The sequence below is a fragment of the Aspergillus mulundensis genome (assembly GCF_003369625.1).
Source record: "Aspergillus mulundensis strain DSM 5745 chromosome Unknown scaffold_17, whole genome shotgun sequence".
Lineage (NCBI taxonomy): Eukaryota > Fungi > Ascomycota > Eurotiomycetes > Eurotiales > Aspergillaceae > Aspergillus > Aspergillus mulundensis.
In genome coordinates, this window is record NW_020797905.1 from 458,918 (window position 1) to 477,344 (window position 18,427).

Below are 18,427 nucleotides of genomic sequence, written 5' to 3' on the forward strand. Positions count from 1 at the left end.
CTCGTATAGCACGTGATATCTAATGACATCGTAGACTCCGCATCCGGAAACTGGAGCGGACATCACGATCGCCGCAACAAGCTTGATTATGATGGGTTCCATCATGAAGCTGCCGTCTTCAGAAGCACAATCACTGCTTTTTGCTATACTGGTTTATTCTTCGTCAATGAGGGCTGACTAGCCTTGTCAATTGATCCCCTCCGTCCCTTTCTAACTCGTCCTCTCCCACTCCTACTCCGCCGGAACAACCGCGTCTGACATCAGTCGCTTACGCCTTTTTCTCGGACCATTCGACCAGAGCCCTATCATGATTGTGCGCCGCAGTACATCCCTCCTCGCGGTCATCCTCTTTATCGCCATCGCCTTCGTAATATTATCCTCCTCCCCAAAGCCCGTGCCCGTGCCTGATGCAGTCAGCGAAGAGATATCCACGGCCGCCAAATATGTCCCGAAATTTCCTTCGTTGAGCGACCTGCACCTGCCGACGTTCCATCCACCGGCGCATAACCCCCCGGAGCCCCAAAGGGACAGCTCAAGCGGCGATTCGAAATGGTTCAGTCATTGGGCATGGCTCAACCCTTTCTCGTCCTCCATCACGCTCGATGAGGACCGGTCCGTCCTTCCTCCGCTTCCGAACCGGCCGTATATCTTCACATATTACAATCCGAGAAAAGGCAGTGATAGAGAAGAGGAGAATGCTGATGAGCAGCTTCTATTTGCCTGGCGCCGTGCTTGGTATGCGCAGGGATTGCGCCCGGTTGTTCTTGGTCGGGCCGAGGCCACCGCCAATCCGTTATATGAGTCGATAAAGCACTTAGATTTGAGCCCTGAACTGGGGGAAGAATTGTTCAGATGGCTGGCATGGGGCCATATGGGTGATGGCTTACTTGCCGATTGGCTTTGTTTCCCAATGGCCAGATACGACGATGCAACCCTCGCATATCTGCGCCGGAGCGCGGATTCGGACCACATCACTCGGTTTGACCGAACCCATAGTTCTCTGCTTTCTGGGAAGAAAGATGCGATCAATGCTGCCGTTGAAAAATCAATCAAGAAGATTGACAAGTCAATCAAATCGTTGTGGGAGGTGGTACCGGACGAGCTATTGAAGTCCCGCCAGACGAGCTCTCTGGCGTTATATGACTCGGCTACGATCAGGGACCATTACCACGAGCTTACGGAGAAGGCTATTCCCTCTGCGTCGGCTCGTCGGCTCGCCCTAGTGGACCTTATAAACTCACATCTGCACAATACATTTGTAAACTCTTTCCCAGGTGGAATAGCCGTGCTAAAGCCTTTTGCTGAGCACACAACCGCGTTGGTTGAACCAGCATTAAGGCTAGCCAAGGCACTCGGGCAGTGCGCGGAATCTGTCGCGCCCTCCTCATGCCCTCCGAACGTGCGAGACTGCCACCCATGCAACGCGCACAAGCCGATGAAAATCAGCCAGCCAGCCACGTACAAGAACAACACTCAGGTCTTCACAATTGGAACCCTCCCGCATCCATTCACTCTCATTAGCCTGCTTCAAAACTCCGCAGAGGTCACGACACGGCATATACGACGCGAGACACCTCGCGATGCATGGCTAAAGGATGTAACAGGCGATCAAATAGGCCATGGCCTCGGCGGTGGGCCACGAGCTGTTCTCTTCAAGAAGTTTGTCGCAGATGAGCCAGCCATCGGCACCTCACTATGGATGACTGTCGAGTCTCTCTCCGCGGATGTTGGCCAAGCCCTCCCCAGCTCTCTCCTCGACGAATTCGAGTGGCAGTTCGGGTTCCGAATCCCGCGCGACAGCAATGTCGACGCCAAGAACGAGGGTGATGCCAAGGAGTCAATGCAGCATTCCAACCCAAGCAAGCAGGGTGTCCAGCAGGAGTATACAATCATCCAGGAGGCGAGGGATATACTGAAGAAACAGACAAACAGCAACCGGGTGAACATCCGGGGTGTGGCTGAGGCCTGGAATATGGCTGACACTGAGGTCTGGCGGTTCGTCAAGGCTTATAGGGCTCGGAGTATCGTTGAGCGCAAGAAGTGGGAGGAGGATGAGAAGGGCTTTTTTGGGGCTCGTCCGAAGATATAAACTATCTCAATGTGGTAGAAACGATACCTGGAAGATTAAGCATCAATTAGCGTTTTCTATATACGGCAACTGCAACAGAAGCGCCTGCTGTTCCTTGGGCTTTAGTATGTTAGAATTACGAATGGACGAAATACATCTCATAGCCGACAGGTCCAGCAACGGTCAACTAATCATTGCTCTCCGTCTCAATGACAATGGCTATCCTCTCTAAGCCGTTCGAAATAGCTACAGTCTATGATTAGGTATGTCCTGTTACTCCTACTTGACTGACATGATGGATTCGAAAAATAAGTACATGAAAAACATCCAATAGCAATACCCAAACGCTCTACATCGGCGAATATTCCAGATTCATCTACCTTCAACCTATTCACGGGCGGCTCCTTGATCATTTAGCATCACCAATACCCCAGATGAGCCCATTGATGAACCGCTGGCCGGATATATCCGTCTTTGCAGGTTTGAGGTTGAAGTCAAGCTCGCGCAGACATTCCAGCTTATTGGCTGGCTTCTCCACGCCAGCGTGTTCCAAACAACAGGCACAGGCGGAGGTGCAATGGCCATGGAACCCTCCAACAAGAGGTCCTGCATACCGAGAATCGCGGGATTTGAAGCAACACCCGCAGTCCCGTCCGCAGCAGCCTCCTGCATCGGCACATAATTTTCGAAGTTGGACGGAGTCTAGCCAGTTGTCCGAGAGCACAGTTTGGCGGAAAGCGCGGTAGATGGGTGTGTCGCAGAAGTTAGGTGTCACGCCTCGCAGCAACTTGGTTGTCGACTCACAAATCATTCCGTTCTGCAGAATACCCTGAGTGACGGTATCGAGTTCGGCTTGAAGGGAGGTCATGGCAGGATCTTTGTCTGGCGAGTTCTGCATCTTGTCTTTTAGCATCGAAAGCTTTCTTGTCAGCCACTCATCTCGCTGCACCGCCTCACGCATTGTGTCCCAGCAGGTGAAGTAGATCTCGAGGCTCGATAGTTCGACCTCACTGAGACCAAAGAGCCTATGCTGCAGGCGACGAAAGCGCTGCCTTCTGTCTTTGCTGCAAATTCTCGATTCTAGACGCTTGCAGATCGGTGTCAAGTCGTTTCGGACATGGTGTCGAAGATCTAGCATCCAGATTCGTGCTCTGTCACTTAACGTTGTCACTGGCTCAACGCTTCTTTCCTCTGAGCTCAAAGTCTCTCGGATGAATGGAATCGTCATGGTTGTCATTGTGTTTGTTGATGAGGGAGTCCGTGTGGTATCAGATGGGGTCAAAGATGCGAGCCTCAGAGAGGAAGCAGACCCAGAGGCGGTCGTCCACATGATGATATAGACGGGTTTACGGAGGCTAGGAGCCTCAGGACATTTGAGAGCTGTTAGGGTGAATACTGGATGCAAATGACTGAGTGAATGGTGGCTGTAGGCAGTGAATTGGAAGGTACGAACAGTCACCTGCTCCTGCTGTACTTTCCTGTCTCCAGCAACTCCAGGCTCTACCATTCTACTCCTCTCATCGATCTCATATTCAATTCATTTATCTGAAAGAGGCAGAAACTAATACAAGCAAGATGGCTGAGCGCAGTCGAGAAAATCAACAGAAGCATACACCAAGCCCTAAACCTCCTTCTTGAACAAGGTCAACCGTTTCCTGACCACTTTGTCCGACACACTGGTATCCAATTCCTGCAGAACACCACTCCCCACGTCATACACGAGCCCATGGACCTTCAATCCTTTCTTCATTGCCTCGGCCACGACACTCTTCTGCTTGACCGTCTTCACCCCGGCAAGGACATTCAGTTCGACCAACTGCAGCAGTGCCTTGTCAGCCGGTAATGATTTCAGTCGACTTGCGTTAGTATCGCGCAGCTTTCTCAGAGGCAAGAGCCATGAATCAAGGACGCCAAGTTGCTTGTTCGCCATCACCGCAGATACACCTCCACAGTTGGTGTGCCCGCACACCACCACATGCTTCACACCCAAATGACGGACAGCATACTCAATTACTGAGGTAGAGCTGAGGTCTGAGGGCTGCAGTATGTTGGCAATATTCCGGTGGACAAACACGTCCCCGGGGTTCAGGCCGAGCAGAGTTGTCTCGGGACACCGCGAGTCGGAGCAGCCTATCCAAAGAATCTCTGGATGCTGACCGGCGGAGAGTTTGCGGAAGAGATCTGGATTCTCTTTGGATATCTGGGCTGCCCACGCTTTGTTTTGGCGGAGGGCTGTGGTGAATCGATCTGAAGTAGTTGTCAGTAGGAGCTATATGGATTTTCGTGTAACAATCCTGTTGATGGATGATAATGAATAAGCCCAAACAACATGAGTACGCTTTGCCCTGAACTGTTTGAACTAGGCCATGACCGAGAGGTGGAATAATCCATTGTCTTCATGCACGACCTTGCTTGGCTGGCCGAGAAAACAACAAGCAATGAGGTCCCGTCACACTGACAATCAACAAGGCCTTTTGGATACATGCTGTCTCACGCAAGTATCATGGGAAACACAAAGAACAAATCAACATCGACAGATCGGACTAGAGAAACAGCGCCAGCTCTATATACGGCACGCACCTTGAGTCGCCATTGCAAAGTTTCTGGGAATATTGTTTGTGTACCAAGATGAAAGATGCGAATGCACCGAGGGAAGACGAGCTGAATAAAAAAGCCGCCATCATGGTGAGCTCTGCGCCAAAAAGCGCCGCACTCACCACCTCTTGGCGAAGCATGCCACGCTATATTGACAAGTCTATAGAACCGTCGGGTGACGTATCAAGCAACTTGTGATCAGATTACCAGCAAAGATAAGCAACAAGTAACATTGACGTGGTATTCTCGAATCCTTCCAATCCTTCTGTCCCTGTTCTGTTGATCTTATGTTGTCTGACTTCATATACAGACACGGGCCGTGGTCCATCAGGGTTACCTTGATGGTACTCGGAGATGATAGCTTAGGTGCATCATGCTATATTTCAAGAAACTGTCAGCTTACGCAAGTCTATTCTGTAGGCAATACGGGAATGTCAGAGTCAGTAGGTCATTCTGAAGACGGAGATTGGCCAGGTAGTCATCTGAAAGCGATACATCGCTGCGGCTTCCTGACCTTCTTTGGCCATCTAATATCCTTTTCGGCTAAAGGTGCAGTTCTGGATTTCTCATATTTGAGAACTCGTATGTTTTCTCGTGTTCTCGTATCCTCCAAAAGCCTCACTGTTTTGGTGAAAGAATTTGGGTTTGCAATGTTCTAAGAGGCTCAGGGTGTCTATGCAAACTCCTAGTTAGTTCTCTTCATCAATCTCCTTCCTGGATTCGATCAACGTTGGGGAGTTCTTGGTAGTTAGGGCTCTCAGGCTAAACGCAGGAATAGCATGGGCTATTATTGTGGCTGGAGACCATCATTGCTCGGTACTGCCGTCCGCGACCTAGGTAAGTAGAGATCTTGGTGAACTTATTCCATTCCGAAATCTCGCGTTGTCTATACAAACGCTCTAGCTATATATCATAACACACCCCTATCATCATTCAAAGATCCCCACCATCTACCTAGAAACAAGAAAATGCCAAATCAAGCTAAGCTTTTAAAGACCAAACAATCATATCAAATAACCATAAATCCTGTCTCTAGATCACGCAGTTCCGCCACGGCCTCCAACACCCGCCATCGCCTCCCTCTGGTCACTCGTGATCGATACGGCAGGCAAGGGACGGGAGCCACTTTCCGTTGGCGCGGGCAAGAAGCCAACGGAGACAAGGTACGAGGTGTACAGGCCGACCAACTCCTCTGTTACGCCGGCACCGGCGGAGACATCAACGCCCGACCACTTAGCGTCCGCGCGGAGCGACGCAGCGGCGTGGACGTCGTCGAGCTCGGGAGCCTTGGTGTTGGAGGGGAGGTCAGCAGTGACGAAGTGGTAGAGGGGCATCCTAGCGACACATATTAGCTTTCTCCCGCATAATCCCTGAAATAAGTAGAAGGGGACATACAGCGCATGCTGGCTCTCCAAATCATCATGCTCGCCGCTGTTGACATACTGCTCGAGCAGCTTGGACCAAGGCACGTAGTCGACCTGGGGCACATTGTACCCGTAGAGCTGGAGGGCGCCGAGGAACTGGTTGAAGCGCAGGCGGGGGTGGCCGGTGACCTGGGCGACGCCGATAGGCGAAACGGGGGGCTGGAAGGCACCTGCGATGACGACGCGGGCGACGTGGTCGACAGGGACCATGTTGACGGTGTTGTGGATGTTGGGGCGGGCGGAGAGCTGGATGCAGCCCTTGATCATGCGGATAAGGAAATCGTCGGTGTTTGTTGCTGTGGTGGAAAAGTCAGTATGGGTTATATTTTGGAGAGGTTGGGACACGTACTGCCGCTGCTCGAGTCACCGAGGACGTAACCAGGACGGACGATTGTTCCCTTCAGACCGCGCTTTCCGGCCTCGCGGACGAGGTACTCGCCAGCCCACTTGCTCTGGCCGTAGCCGGTTCCCAGGCCGACGGCGCTACCTTCCAGGTCGTCGTCTTCGCTGATACCGGCGCCACCAGCGGCAATGCTGCGCTCGGACTCCTCGACGTAGTAATCGCTGTCCAAGACACTGGTTGAGCTGACGAAGGAGAACTGTTTAGGCTTGCCAGTTGCGCAGAGCTTGAGGGCGTCAATGGTGCCGAGGACGTTGGCCGGCTTGAGGGTGGAGTAGGGGTAGACCCAGTGGACGAGGGCACCGTTGTGGATGACGGCGTCAACGCGCTTGGTGAGGTCGTCCCAGGCGGCGTCGGTGAGGCCAAATCGGGGGTCGCCGAGGGAACCGGTGATGCACTCGAGGCGAGAGGTCCAGGATTCGTCCCAGAAGCCGTAGGCTCGGCAGGTGGAGCGGATACGGGCCAGGGCTTGTTCGGCGCTCTTACCGCGGACAAGTGTGATGACTCTAGCTGAAGGAGACTTGCGGGTGAGGAGGTCGCGGAGGATGTGGGCACCGAGGAAACCGGTGGCACCGGTGAGGAAGATAGTGGGTTCGGCGGAGAGCATGTCCTCTGTGCGCGTGGGGAAAGATTCCGGCAGGGTATCTACCAACTTACGGGCATCGCGGGAATATTCGTCGTTGGGCTCGTTGGCGGTTGCTGTGGTCTCCGTAGCCTTCTCATCGTTGCTAGCGAAAGACTCGAAGTTCAGCAGGCGGTCGATCTCTGCAGCGAAGGCCCGGAGGGTAGGGCTGCGGAAGATGGCATTCATGCTGATGTCGATACCGCGCCATTTGCGTCGAAGGTCGAAGAACATCTGCTGGGCGAGGATACTGTGTCCTCCGAGGTCAAAGAAGGAGTCGTCAGGGCCAATCATTTGAGCGGTAACGTTGGAAATGCGAGAAGCCCAGATTTGAGCCAGTGCCTGTTCGGTCTCTGAAAGGTTTTTCAGGGCCGATGCTCTACGCTGGGGAGCAGCCGCGCTGAGCTCTGCGGTATCAGGGAAAGGCAGGGCGGGCTTGTCAATCTTTCCGTTGGGGTTCAGGGGCATGCGCTTAAGGGGAATGAACACCGTCGGCACAGCATATGTGGGAAGCTTGCTGCGAAGGAGCTCACGGGCATCGTCACGAAGAGGACGGAATCGTCGGAGCATGCCGACCATTCCTTCAGCGGAGTCATCGTCCTTGAGACCCTTCTGTTCCAACCACGAAGCCCACTTGCTCATGTCAGGCACAAAGTAGCTGACGAGGGTAGGCTCCTCGAACTTGTCACGTCGCACCAGGGTCACATTCTCTCGGACAAGAGGGTGACGGGAGAGATGGGTATCGATCTCACCCAGCTCAATACGGAAGCCACGGATCTTCACCTGGTCATCGGCACGACCTGAGCACTCGACGTCTCCAGAAGGAGTGTATCGACCAAGATCACCGCTTCGGTACAGACGGTCCCTAGGTCCAACGTAGAACTCCCTCCAGGGCTCATTGGCACCCTGCGACTCTGCGGTATCCTTCTCCACCCATGTCTTAGGGTCAACAAACCAGTTAGTAAGGAATTTCTTCTGGTTTAGTTCCGGAGAACCAAGGTACCCTTCCGCAAGACCAGCTGCACGAACGTAGATCTCACCAACTTCGCCAATAGCACAAATACGGCTGGGCTCGAAGCGGTTGACGACCAGCATCTGTACGTCGAGCATACCCCGACCAGCCGGGATGACGTCCTTCATGGTGTCCAGGTAGCCGCCGTTACTCGAGTAGCTGGGGATTTCGAAATAACTGACGGCACGCTGGGTCTCGGTCGTTCCGTACATGTTGACGATGTTGACGTTCGGGGCCAGCCCTTGCAGAGAGCGACAGTCTCTCTTGATCAAGATGTCTCCGACGAAGAAAGCATGGTGAAGAGTGGGGAACTGCGCAGAAGCACCTCCAACGAGGATCTGACCCATAGCAGGGGTGAGATGTGTGACTGTAGCACCGTAGTCACGCATCCACTCAGCAAGCTTCTCGTTCTGGATATCCTCGCGGGCCGGGACAAGCAGCTGGGCACCAAGGAAAAGAGGAGTGAAGATATCTCTTTGGATAGGGTCGTGAGCGATACCGCTAAGCATCGTGAACTTGTCGTTGGGAGTAAGCTTGAATGTTTCAGACATCCATGGGAAGTAGTACGCCAGGGAGAAGTGACGCCCTCTGACGCCCTTGGGCCTACCCTCAGAGCCGGAAGTAAACGAGAGGGTAGGGGTGGAATCGGGGCCAACAACAACGCCTACACGCTTGGACTTGGAGGGCACCTGTTTAGCCAGCACATCCTCGCCATCAATTGAGCCTCCCAGGAGCGAACCGTCGTCAAGGAGGGCGAGAGCGGGGATCTCAGTCCGTAGCTGCAGGTTCTCATCGATGAATGTGCGCACCTTCTCCGACAGCTCACCGGCATCCTTGGTGGCCTTCGCGATGTTGATAAGAGCGCGAGGACGAGCCACGTCGAGGTAGATGCATTGTCGCTCCGGGGGGTACGCAGGGTCGATAACGGAAAACGTCGCACCGGCCTTAAGGATACCCATGACAGCCACAACCAGGTCGACACCACGGTAGGCATACACCATAACAACCTCTCCCCTCTCGACACCAGCCTCAACCAGGTGGTGACCAAGAATGTTGGAGGCTTCATTGATCTGCCTGTAGGTGAACTCGCGGTGTGCGGAGTTGGCAGATTGAGTCTCGACAACGCAAAGTTTCTCAGGGTGCTTCTCAGCGTTATCAGCGAAAATATCGTGGATAGCTCCTCGGAACTTGGACCAGTGCAAATCGGCAGTCGGGTCGGGGAGAAGAGCGCGCTGCTCGGGAGTCATGAAGTCAATGCGCCCAATCGCGGTCTCCGGTTGGCTCGTGGCATTCTGGACCAATTGAGCGATCTGGTGCAGGATTGTGCTGATCCTAGCACTCGAGAACAATCTCTGGTTGTAGTATGCTCCTAGCTCTGTCGCGCCGTCCGAGGTGCTTGCTGGCGCAACGTTGACCACCAGATCCGTCGTCTCGAAGGTGTTGGCAGGGTACTCTTGCGAAGCAGCTGGGGCATCGTACGCGGCGAATCGGAAGAGGATGGGCGTTCGCTCGGATTGCGACTTTTCTTGGATATGGGATCGTAGGCTGCCCAATGGCACGATTTCGGCGGACCCTTCATCGTATGCCTAGAATCGTCAGTCAAGTGACAAATCAGGTATCTGACAATATTACCTTCTGGACCTTGGAGTAGAGCTGGAGGAAAGTCTCTGAGGGGTCAATTGGAACTCTCAGGACAAAGGGACGGCCATCGTCACCAAGGCTGGTGCCGATAGCGATGTCCTCATCACCGGTCAACCGAGCGACGAGCACCACAAACGCCGTTAGGAAAACGGTGAATCCCGAAGATGTCCCGGAGAGGTTCTTCAATGCTGACGCTGTGTCATTGGAGAGCTTAAGCGACTCGAAAGCTTCAATGGCTCGCTTGGGCAGCTCCTGGTTCTGGTTGTCGGGATAGTCGCGGGTCAGCGGGGAGACGGTGAGGTTTTGCAGCCTCTGAGCCCAGCGCTCGAGGCGTTCCTGTAATGGAACGTTTTCGGCACCCATGATTGCGCCGATGCCCTTGGTGATCTGGGGCGTCAAGCTACACTGGGGTTGGTTATAAAGATAGAGAGTAAATGACTCAATAGTGAGTCAAGTCTTGCCGAGGGGCACGTTGAAAATCCCGCCGACTTCGCTATCAAAAATTTCCCCACATTTGATAGCAATTCAGGCTCCAAGGCAGCAACTGGCCTCTCCAAGCAGTTAATTCTCTTGGTTCCTAATTGCCTTGAATGAAGTTCTATTTCTTATTACGTGAAATATCATATGATACATTGATGCTTGGACTGAATATTATTAAGGCTAGGGAGCAGGGCTAGTACAACAATGTAATGCCGCCAAAACGAAAACATGCCCTTACAAAATATATCTAAAGCTCTGGTTCTGGATATCTGTCTCATCCACATGGTCCAGCTCCTCGTCTGCCTGAAGGTCAATCTCACGATGTTCCTCAGGGTCAATGTGCACCCCCTGGTTCTGATCCCGTTTCTTGTTCGTCCAGCTAAGATACACCCGAAAGAGAGCAGTCATGACAATCGAGATTACGTAGCAGGTAAGAATTGTGGTGTAGGCAGTCTAGTAAGTCATACTGTTAGTACCACAAATAGCTATGTCAACAAGGGAAAGCATGCTTACCGAGTAACCCGGTGCCTCGGTGCTCTTAAAGAACTGGGGACCCACGAAGTTTCCAACACAGTATCCGACGAAAATGAGAGCGACGACGGTGGACTTCTTTGTAAACCCAGCGGTGTTGCTAGCGAACAACGACATCATGAGAGGGAACGCAGGAGCCACGGCGGTTACAAGCCAGTATCCTGCAAGTCGAGGAATCTTCCGGTCGTAGGGAAGAAGCTTGACCATGAGTATTCCCGCCATGGCCATGAGGAAGATTGAGATCATGGCCCACAGTCTGGACTTGCGGATGTAGGTTGTGAATAGCGCGGCGAGGACGACCGTGGTGAACTGGAATGCGGCGGCTGGCATGCCCATTAGGATGGTTTGGAATTCATCATAGCCGAAGCTGTTAATGATAATTGTGTTGAACTGTGGTGATAAAATGATAAGTTTAGGAACTCAAGGCTTGGGAGGGACAACGTACGCTGGTTGTACCACCATTTGGCACGCAAATCACAAAAGAAAATAATAAGAACCACCATGTCTTCACGTCTTTCATGGTCTCAATAAACTGGCCCTTATCCCACCTCTTTGTCTGAGTAGTACGCTGGAACTTCTTGGGTCGTAGAGATGCAAACTCTCTTTCCGTCGGGGTAAGGAAGCGCGCAGTCGAGGGGTCATCGGGGAGGAAGAACCATAGGAAAACCGACCAAGCGACTGTAATGAGGCCGAAGATGAGGAAAAGCATCTGGAGTTGATGTTAGTCGTTTAACTCAAGGGGTCCTGCAAGAAACTGACCTTCCACTTGTTGAATCCTCCTGTATATTGTAGAGTGCCGTACGCAATGCCTGATCCAATAAGACTTGCGATAGAGTTCCCGGCAAACCAGAACGAGTGGCGAGAGACGTGTTCCTTGGGGGTATACCACATTCCAGTGATAAGTGAGAAGCCAGGGCTAATAGCACTCTCAAAGATACCGAGGAAGGTTCGCAGCACCATAAGCCCGGCATAGTTCTGCGCACAGGCATGGAGAGTGAGGACTACTCCCCAAAGGAAACTAGATTTTTCTCAATAAATTGGGTATCAAAACGCTGCAGATCACTTACATTAGAACGCTGAGGTACCGGCCCAGTGGGAAACGGACGAATCCGAGCGAAATAGGGTACGAGGCAGCCAGGTACCCAATGTAGAAGATGCCAGATGCCCAGCTGTACTGTTGTCCATGCAGACTCTGGACTGCCATCAGCAACTGTGTTTTTGTCCCACGCAAAAGGGTCGTACCAGGTCTTCTCGTAATCCAAGAATGGCGCTGTAGGATAAACTGGTTTCTGCGAAGCGAGTGAGTGATGGGCGAAGAGAACAGAGGCATCGAGTCATACTGTCAAGGTATTGAAGGCCGTAGCTAATGATCAAAAGCGGCATAAGGCTAGGTAGCTGGTAAGTTCATGCCTGGATCATGCTGAGAGGAGACACATACTGTAGGTCAATCTTCCTCACAAGCCTCTTTTCATCTTGAGAGCTGAGGGTCTCCGCAACCCCATACTCTTTGTCAGCAGCCATTTCTGACTGATTTTTCTTCTCATCAATAACGGACGTGGTCTGGACAGTGTTCTCCATGATGGTAGACAAGAGCCCCTTGCGTCGCTGGTCAGATTAAGCCATGGGAACGGATGGACAGCCCTTGATATAATTCGAAGAGCCCAGGCGGCAAACGACGACCCAGAGATAAACCTTGATAATGCGGAGAAAGTGTCACGACGCCTATCTTTCTTCCGTCGGCAAAAAAAGTGACTCCCCTGATATCGAAGGTAGTTAAATAGGGCTGCGTTATTGGCCAGATTAATCGATGCGTGGGGAGCCGATCTCGGGGTTTGACAGACTAACTCCGGACCACAGCGTCGTGGTCAGTACCCCAAACCATGACTCGTTATAGATTCCACCAGTAAAGGCTTTGGGCGCCCCGGGGAATTGAAACGGGCGAGCCTTGTCTCTAAAAGGGTGGTCATCTGAGAAGTTGGCTGTTTGAGGATATGGAGAGGCATGCGTAACAATTGATCGGCATGTCGCCTCCCTTTACAACTTCAGGTCTGACGCACGCATTATGACACCGTCAAACTCTCGTCGATTAGCGCTCGAATATTCTGCACAGTGATACCACCTGCAGATCTTCTCTTGAAAGCTTGAATATGGTCGAATCCTTTCTTGATTGCAGGATCAGACATATTGTTTCCAATCCACTCCTGGTGCACTGGATCAGTGACTTCCAACCCAGCGATGAAGAGAGACCATTGAAAACGCTCAAGTAACTGTACTTGTCCAGTCTTTGTGGCGTAGTACGCAGCAGACACGAGTGAGTTAAGGGCATCCTGGATTTCGGCAGGTATAGGCCTGGTCCCAAACGCACACTGCCGAGCGCGGTAGAGGTAAATCTGTAGAGCATAAAAGACGGTTACTGTGACATAAGCCATCAGAGTGCACTGAGAATCATGCGACTGCTCTGTCGCTTGGTGAAAGAGTGTTCCTTGATCCTATTTCTATAAGCAATGCTGCCCGTTTCATTCCCATCGAGTACACTTACCTTGTAGATAGCCTCTAGTCGTTGTTGTAGTCTTGGTTTCATGGCCGTCGCATGCGTTACTGAGCTTTGGCTATAAGTATTGATTTCTTGATGCAAAATAATAAGCTCAAAGTAAACGTCGATAGTTGCCGCGTCTTCGATTTCCGACCCTGCCTCGTTATATCCAACCTCGCTCAGCGGCAGGAAGAAGGCAGCTCGCGAACGCAACCAAATCCTGTGTCTTTTTTGAGGAATACTGTTCATATAGTTGGCAAATTGCCCACCGCATCCGAAGAAACAGCAAAACCCGTCTCGGTCGTAGAGATACGTAATCACCCTAGCAAGCAAAACCTGCTCTGACACGGTAATCACGCCATCACATGCACCATCGACAGAGAACACATCATCGCTAGCGCAAAGCGTATCCAGCCCGTACGTTCGGACGTGGACGAGGACGGCTCTACTCAAGTCTCTAAGCTTTGTGGGATCAAGGTGTTCTCGTCGCATCCAGAACATGTACATGTACAGAAATGAGAGCATCATACTGACATGGTCCGGGGTAGCAAAGGGATTATGAGCTTGCAAGAACAGCTCCGATCCTCGCTGATAGTGTCTCTGGGATTCCTGTGGAGGCTGAGACCCTTGGCCAAAATGAATAGCCAGCTCACTGTGGGAAACAGCGAGAAGGAAGTGAAGTGCCATGTTTCTATTGTAAGCCTTGTTGAGGAAGAGGGTATGCGCTGAACGATCCCAGTTGCGGGTAGATTTCAGCGGAGCAAGGACCTTGCAGTGGAAAATAACAGCTTGTTTGTCATCACTGCCCAAGGCATGGCTTGTTCCAGTGGTATATGCAAATGATAGGTCGGTAGCAGTTTTCAGGGGGCGCATCATGGGCGTCCCAAGCAGTTCAAATGCATTGGTGTTCAGCGGATTCTGCAGAAGCGCTTCATCGTTGACGGGCATACGGGACACCGAAACAGGAGTTCCAACTGAGGCGCTTTCTGCTGCCGGTAATACCCACTGCGACGCATCGTTGTACGGCGGCACCATCATAGAAGCCTCATTGGCGGGTACTCCATCGTCATTAGAACTCCCCGGGAGGAAGTTCCCTGGATGCAAAAGTGCCTCGACGGTGGACGAAGGCGTATTCGTCTGAGTTAGCGGTGTCAGAGAGTCTTCTGTTTGACTTGCTGATGCACCGTCATCGTCCCTTGGCATGATAGAAGACGGCGACCACAGACCCGAATCGCGGGTTTTGATGGGACCAAAGCCGCGTCTCCTTGAGGCCAACGACGGCTTGGGAACGGGCCACTCGCAAATCAGATGAAGCCGAACGCATCTTGCACAGTGAGGCCGTGTCTCGTCACATTTGACCTTTTTGCTCAGGCATGTAGAGCAACCTAAACCCCAGGTCAGCACTTGTTTCCCGAATATTTGAGTGGACATTAGGTACCGTTCCGAGACCGTTTGCCACGCTCCACACGGGCACGACGAGGCCGAGACGCCGAGTCACCGTTAGCATTACCGATTTGGCTCATGGAGACCAGAATAATCGAACAGCATCCCGAAATGATGTTTGGAAGTAAGCGTAAGTGTTTATCAGGTGTCAAAATGTGGGGGAGGGAAAGATAGGAAATTGCAGCCTGAGGCACAAAGATAGCGTCGATTAAATGCACCAATCACGACAAAGCAGTTGGATAACCATTACAACAAACACTGACTGAACATCAGCAATGAACGGCTCAATTGCTCGTTCAAAATGACAGGATCTCATTTGATTTGCTTGGTCTCATCTCCTGCTTCTTGGTATCCCCTTCCCAGCATAATCTTGGCAGTTCACAGCCACAATGGGAAACAAGATCTCCTACCAAACTTCCGACTGCGAAGTCCAGCTCCCCGGCGACAAAGGCAGGATCAAAGGTCTGCAATTTGACAATAAATCACGCCGTTTTGCGAACGTGGCCTATGCTCTTCCACCAACAGACGAACGAAGATGGCGCAAGCCTCAGCCATTGCCCGAGTCCTACTCCTACTCAACACCCGAGGGTGTCCCTTTCGATGGCACAAAGTTCGGCCAGGTGTGCCTGCAGCCTAACTATTCGGCTTCTGTGAAGAAGAATATCCCACAGCACGACTTTGGAGAGGACTGTCTGCGATTGAACATCTGGACACCCGTGTCCAAGGATGGAGAATCTGCCGCCAAATGGCCCGTCATGGTATGGTTCCATGGAGGCTGGTTCCAAATGGGCGATCCCAGCAATGAGCCGTCGATGGACCCGACTGAGATGATTTCCACTGGTGGGCTGAACGCTGTATTTGTGGCTGTGGGATACCGACTGAATCTATTCGGTTTTCTCGCCGGTGCCCCCTTGCAGGAGGAGAGTCTCGACGGGGCAGTAGGAAACTACGGCCTCTGGGACCAGCGTCTTGCAATGGACTGGGTATATGAGAACATCAGTGCCTTTGGTGGCGACCCTGAGAATATAACACTCTCTGGACGCAGCGCAGGTGCATATGCCGTGCAGGCACAAACACTATATGACTTCCGAGGGACGCTCCCCGAGTCCTCCAGAAACCGCTTCCGGCGCCTAGTCATGTACTCAAATGCCATTCCCGCGCAACCCAAAACACCAGAAGAGTGCCAGCCGCAGTTCGACGAGCTATGCGAGTACTTCGATATCCCGGCCACAAGCTCAGGGTCTGAAAAGCTGCAGCGTCTGCGTGAAACCAGCGCAAAGGATCTCTGCGAGGCCATCATGAAGTTCAAACACCACACCTTCCGGCCAGTGTCCGACGACGTCTTCATCCACCGAAACCTATTCGAATACTACCGTGACGGCTCGTTTGCAGCCGAATTTAAGCGCCGTGGCCTACGCATCCTCATCGGCGAGGTGCTCAATGAGGAGACCTTATATGCCGTGACCAACGGTCCAGAAGCTAGCCTTGAGTCCCTTGAAACCCAGATATCAAATTACTACTCTCCCACAACCACCAGCCGTCTCTTGCAACATTACACGCTGCCTACCTCCCCCGAAAAGAAAGATTGGGAAGCTGTCTTTGGCAAGATCATCTCAGACGGCCAAGTCCGTGCCCCATCACGGTTCCTCGTTAACAACTTGATCGAGAATGGTGTTGGGATCCGCGATATCTGGCGGTATATAATCGCTTACCGTCTCTCTTTCATCACGGATAAAGTGGCCCCGGCTTCGTTCGGCGTTAGCCATGCTATGGATCGGCCATTCCATAAGTCAGTTACCCTACCTACCCGTTACCGCATCACGGCTGATAACTAACATATTCATTATAGTTACTCTCTCATGCACGGTCCAACCCCTGCAGAGAGCCAGCTCATGCATGAGTGGATCCGTGACCTGGTGGCGTTCGTTAATAACGAGTCAGATTACGTATACGGAACTAAGCAAGTGGACGACGTTAAGGTTGCCACGCCCGAGGGCAGTATAGAAATCCAGAAGGATCCTCGGTGGGCTGAGCTGTTGGATTTAATGGAAGTTTTTGCGGGGTCTGGTTGAAATCTCTTGTTCAAATATATTCTAGATAGACATCTTAACGAATTACCAACTGTACATACAAAACAACAAGGAGAACAGCCCATTACTTCTCCAACGGCGACAAGGTCTTCGGCACATAAGGCTCCTCCAGGTAATTCCTCTCCTCCTCGGTCAACTTAACATGCACCGCAGCAACCGCCTCATCAATCCGCTCCTTACTACTGAGCCCCAGAATCGGATTCTCGCTCGGGTTCCCAAGCGACCACGCAATCGCCACCTGCGCCATACTAACGCCCTTCTTCTCCGCAACCTCCTGCACCCGGTCCACAATCCGCTTATCGGCCTCGGTCTCCCGGTTGCGCAGGAGGAAGTTCAGCGCCCCGTCCGTACTCTCGCGCAGCGTCGGCGCGCTCTTCCACGGCCGCGTAAGCAGGCCCCGTGCCATGGGACTCCACGGGATCAACCCGATCCCCGCGTCAAGACAGTACGGAATCATCTCGCGCTCTTCTTCCCGGCTAATCAGGTTATGGTAGTTCTGCATGGAGATGAAAGTGTGCCACCCGTTCGCCTTGGCAACGTTGTTCAACGCCTGGAACTCCCACGCCGCCATCGTGGAGGCCCCGATATACCGGACCTTGCCAGACTCGACCACGTCGTTGAGCGCCTTCATGATCTCCTCGCGGGGCGTGTCGCGGTCCAGCCGGTGGATCTGGAGGACGTCGATGTACGTGCCCAGTCGGGCGATGGATGCGTCGACTGCGTCGAGGATGTGCTTCCGGCTCAGGCCCACGCGGTTCACCATGCTCCCTGTGTTCTGGGTGCAGGCTGCGATGGGCGGGAGCTTGCCTTCGTCGTCGACGCCGTAGAAGCACTTTGTCATTATGACGACGCGGTGGCGCGGGATGTTGTATGTTTTCAGCGCTTTGCCGATGACTTCTTCGGACCGGCCGTGGGAGTAGATGTCTGCCTGTATGAGTGTATCGTTGGTTTGGATGTGCATAAGTGTTGGGAGGGACGGGGGGTTATGGACGTACGGTATCCCAGGTGTTGATACCCCGTTTGTAAGCGTACTCGATCAGTGGGAGTGCTTTGTCTTCATCGAGAACCCAGTCCTGCCATTTGCTAGTCCCGTATGACATGGTCCCCAGAATGACCTTTGAGATCTTGAGGCCGGACTTGCCGAGGCTTCAACCGGGTCTTGTATTAGCTATGCGATGCTGGTTTTATAAGCGGGCAGGACGTACGTGACATATTCCATCTGGTTTTCGGTAGCCATGGTGCTGGATTGACTAGAATGGCTTGAACGTCGTCAGTCAATTGAAACGATACACAAGCTGATGGATGCGGGGTGATTGAGGGGTAGATATAGGGGACAACCTACCAGGGGTATGGTTTTTATATCGGCAAATGCGAAAGATAATTCAGGGAGAGAATGCCTGGATATATGAGTGTAGATCACTCGATGGAGATCGTCTTCACTCCGCCTGATCTGCCGAGACCTTGAAGCGAAAGCCGACGAGTTACCGATCTCGGATGCTGAGTCGGGAGTGGGGATGACTTCATCTCTAGAACATGCGGGGTGTTTAGGGCATACGCTGACTAAGGTTTGTCATTGGCAGCTAAGCAG

General features: G+C 52.5%; 8 protein-coding genes across 8 annotated transcripts; 2 read left to right on the top strand and 6 right to left on the bottom strand.

Annotated features, from left to right (window-relative positions):
- Window positions 1–307: 307 nt before the first annotated feature.
- DSM5745_10941 (uncharacterized protein) lies at window positions 308–2,089 on the top strand (the record flags this gene model as incomplete). Its single annotated transcript, XM_026752957.1, has 1 exon — window positions 308–2,089. One exon carries the CDS (start codon window positions 308–310, stop codon window positions 2,087–2,089), a length of 1,782 nt encoding a protein of 593 aa, XP_026598595.1.
- Window positions 2,090–2,477: 388 nt separating this feature from the next.
- On the bottom strand, window positions 2,478–3,305 carry DSM5745_10942 (uncharacterized protein; the record flags this gene model as incomplete). The annotated part of the gene is made up of 1 exon (XM_026752958.1): window positions 2,478–3,305. The coding sequence occupies one exon, from the start codon at window positions 3,303–3,305 to the stop codon at window positions 2,478–2,480; it is 828 nt and encodes a 275-aa protein (XP_026598596.1).
- Window positions 3,306–3,689: 384 nt separating this feature from the next.
- On the bottom strand, window positions 3,690–4,661 carry DSM5745_10943 (carbonic anhydrase; the record flags this gene model as incomplete). The annotated part of the gene is made up of 2 exons (XM_026752959.1): window positions 3,690–4,315; window positions 4,649–4,661. The coding sequence occupies 2 exons, from the start codon at window positions 4,659–4,661 to the stop codon at window positions 3,690–3,692; spliced, it is 639 nt and encodes a 212-aa protein (XP_026598597.1).
- A 1,039-nt stretch (window positions 4,662–5,700) lies between these two features.
- Window positions 5,701–10,125, bottom strand: aarA (L-aminoadipate-semialdehyde dehydrogenase; the record flags this gene model as incomplete). Its single annotated transcript, XM_026752960.1, has 4 exons — window positions 5,701–5,998; window positions 6,059–6,383; window positions 6,437–9,707; window positions 9,754–10,125. 4 exons carry the CDS (start codon window positions 10,123–10,125, stop codon window positions 5,701–5,703), a joined length of 4,266 nt encoding a protein of 1,421 aa, XP_026598598.1.
- A 351-nt stretch (window positions 10,126–10,476) lies between these two features.
- On the bottom strand, window positions 10,477–12,351 carry DSM5745_10945 (uncharacterized protein; the record flags this gene model as incomplete). Its single annotated transcript, XM_026752961.1, has 8 exons — window positions 10,477–10,695; window positions 10,756–11,163; window positions 11,219–11,482; window positions 11,533–11,791; window positions 11,841–11,965; window positions 12,016–12,062; window positions 12,114–12,160; window positions 12,212–12,351. The coding sequence occupies 8 exons, from the start codon at window positions 12,349–12,351 to the stop codon at window positions 10,477–10,479; spliced, it is 1,509 nt and encodes a 502-aa protein (XP_026598599.1).
- A 482-nt stretch (window positions 12,352–12,833) lies between these two features.
- Window positions 12,834–14,509, bottom strand: DSM5745_10946 (putative Zn(II)2Cys6 transcription factor; the record flags this gene model as incomplete). The annotated part of the gene is made up of 2 exons (XM_026752962.1): window positions 12,834–13,262; window positions 13,313–14,509. 2 exons carry the CDS (start codon window positions 14,507–14,509, stop codon window positions 12,834–12,836), a joined length of 1,626 nt encoding a protein of 541 aa, XP_026598600.1.
- A 629-nt stretch (window positions 14,510–15,138) lies between these two features.
- Window positions 15,139–16,821, top strand: DSM5745_10947 (Carboxylic ester hydrolase; the record flags this gene model as incomplete). Its single annotated transcript, XM_026752963.1, has 2 exons — window positions 15,139–16,538; window positions 16,599–16,821. The coding sequence occupies 2 exons, from the start codon at window positions 15,139–15,141 to the stop codon at window positions 16,819–16,821; spliced, it is 1,623 nt and encodes a 540-aa protein (XP_026598601.1).
- Window positions 16,822–16,903: 82 nt separating this feature from the next.
- DSM5745_10948 (aldo/keto reductase) lies at window positions 16,904–18,076 on the bottom strand (the record flags this gene model as incomplete). The annotated part of the gene is made up of 3 exons (XM_026752964.1): window positions 16,904–17,767; window positions 17,835–17,985; window positions 18,045–18,076. 3 exons carry the CDS (start codon window positions 18,074–18,076, stop codon window positions 16,904–16,906), a joined length of 1,047 nt encoding a protein of 348 aa, XP_026598602.1.
- Window positions 18,077–18,427: the final 351 nt, after the last annotated feature.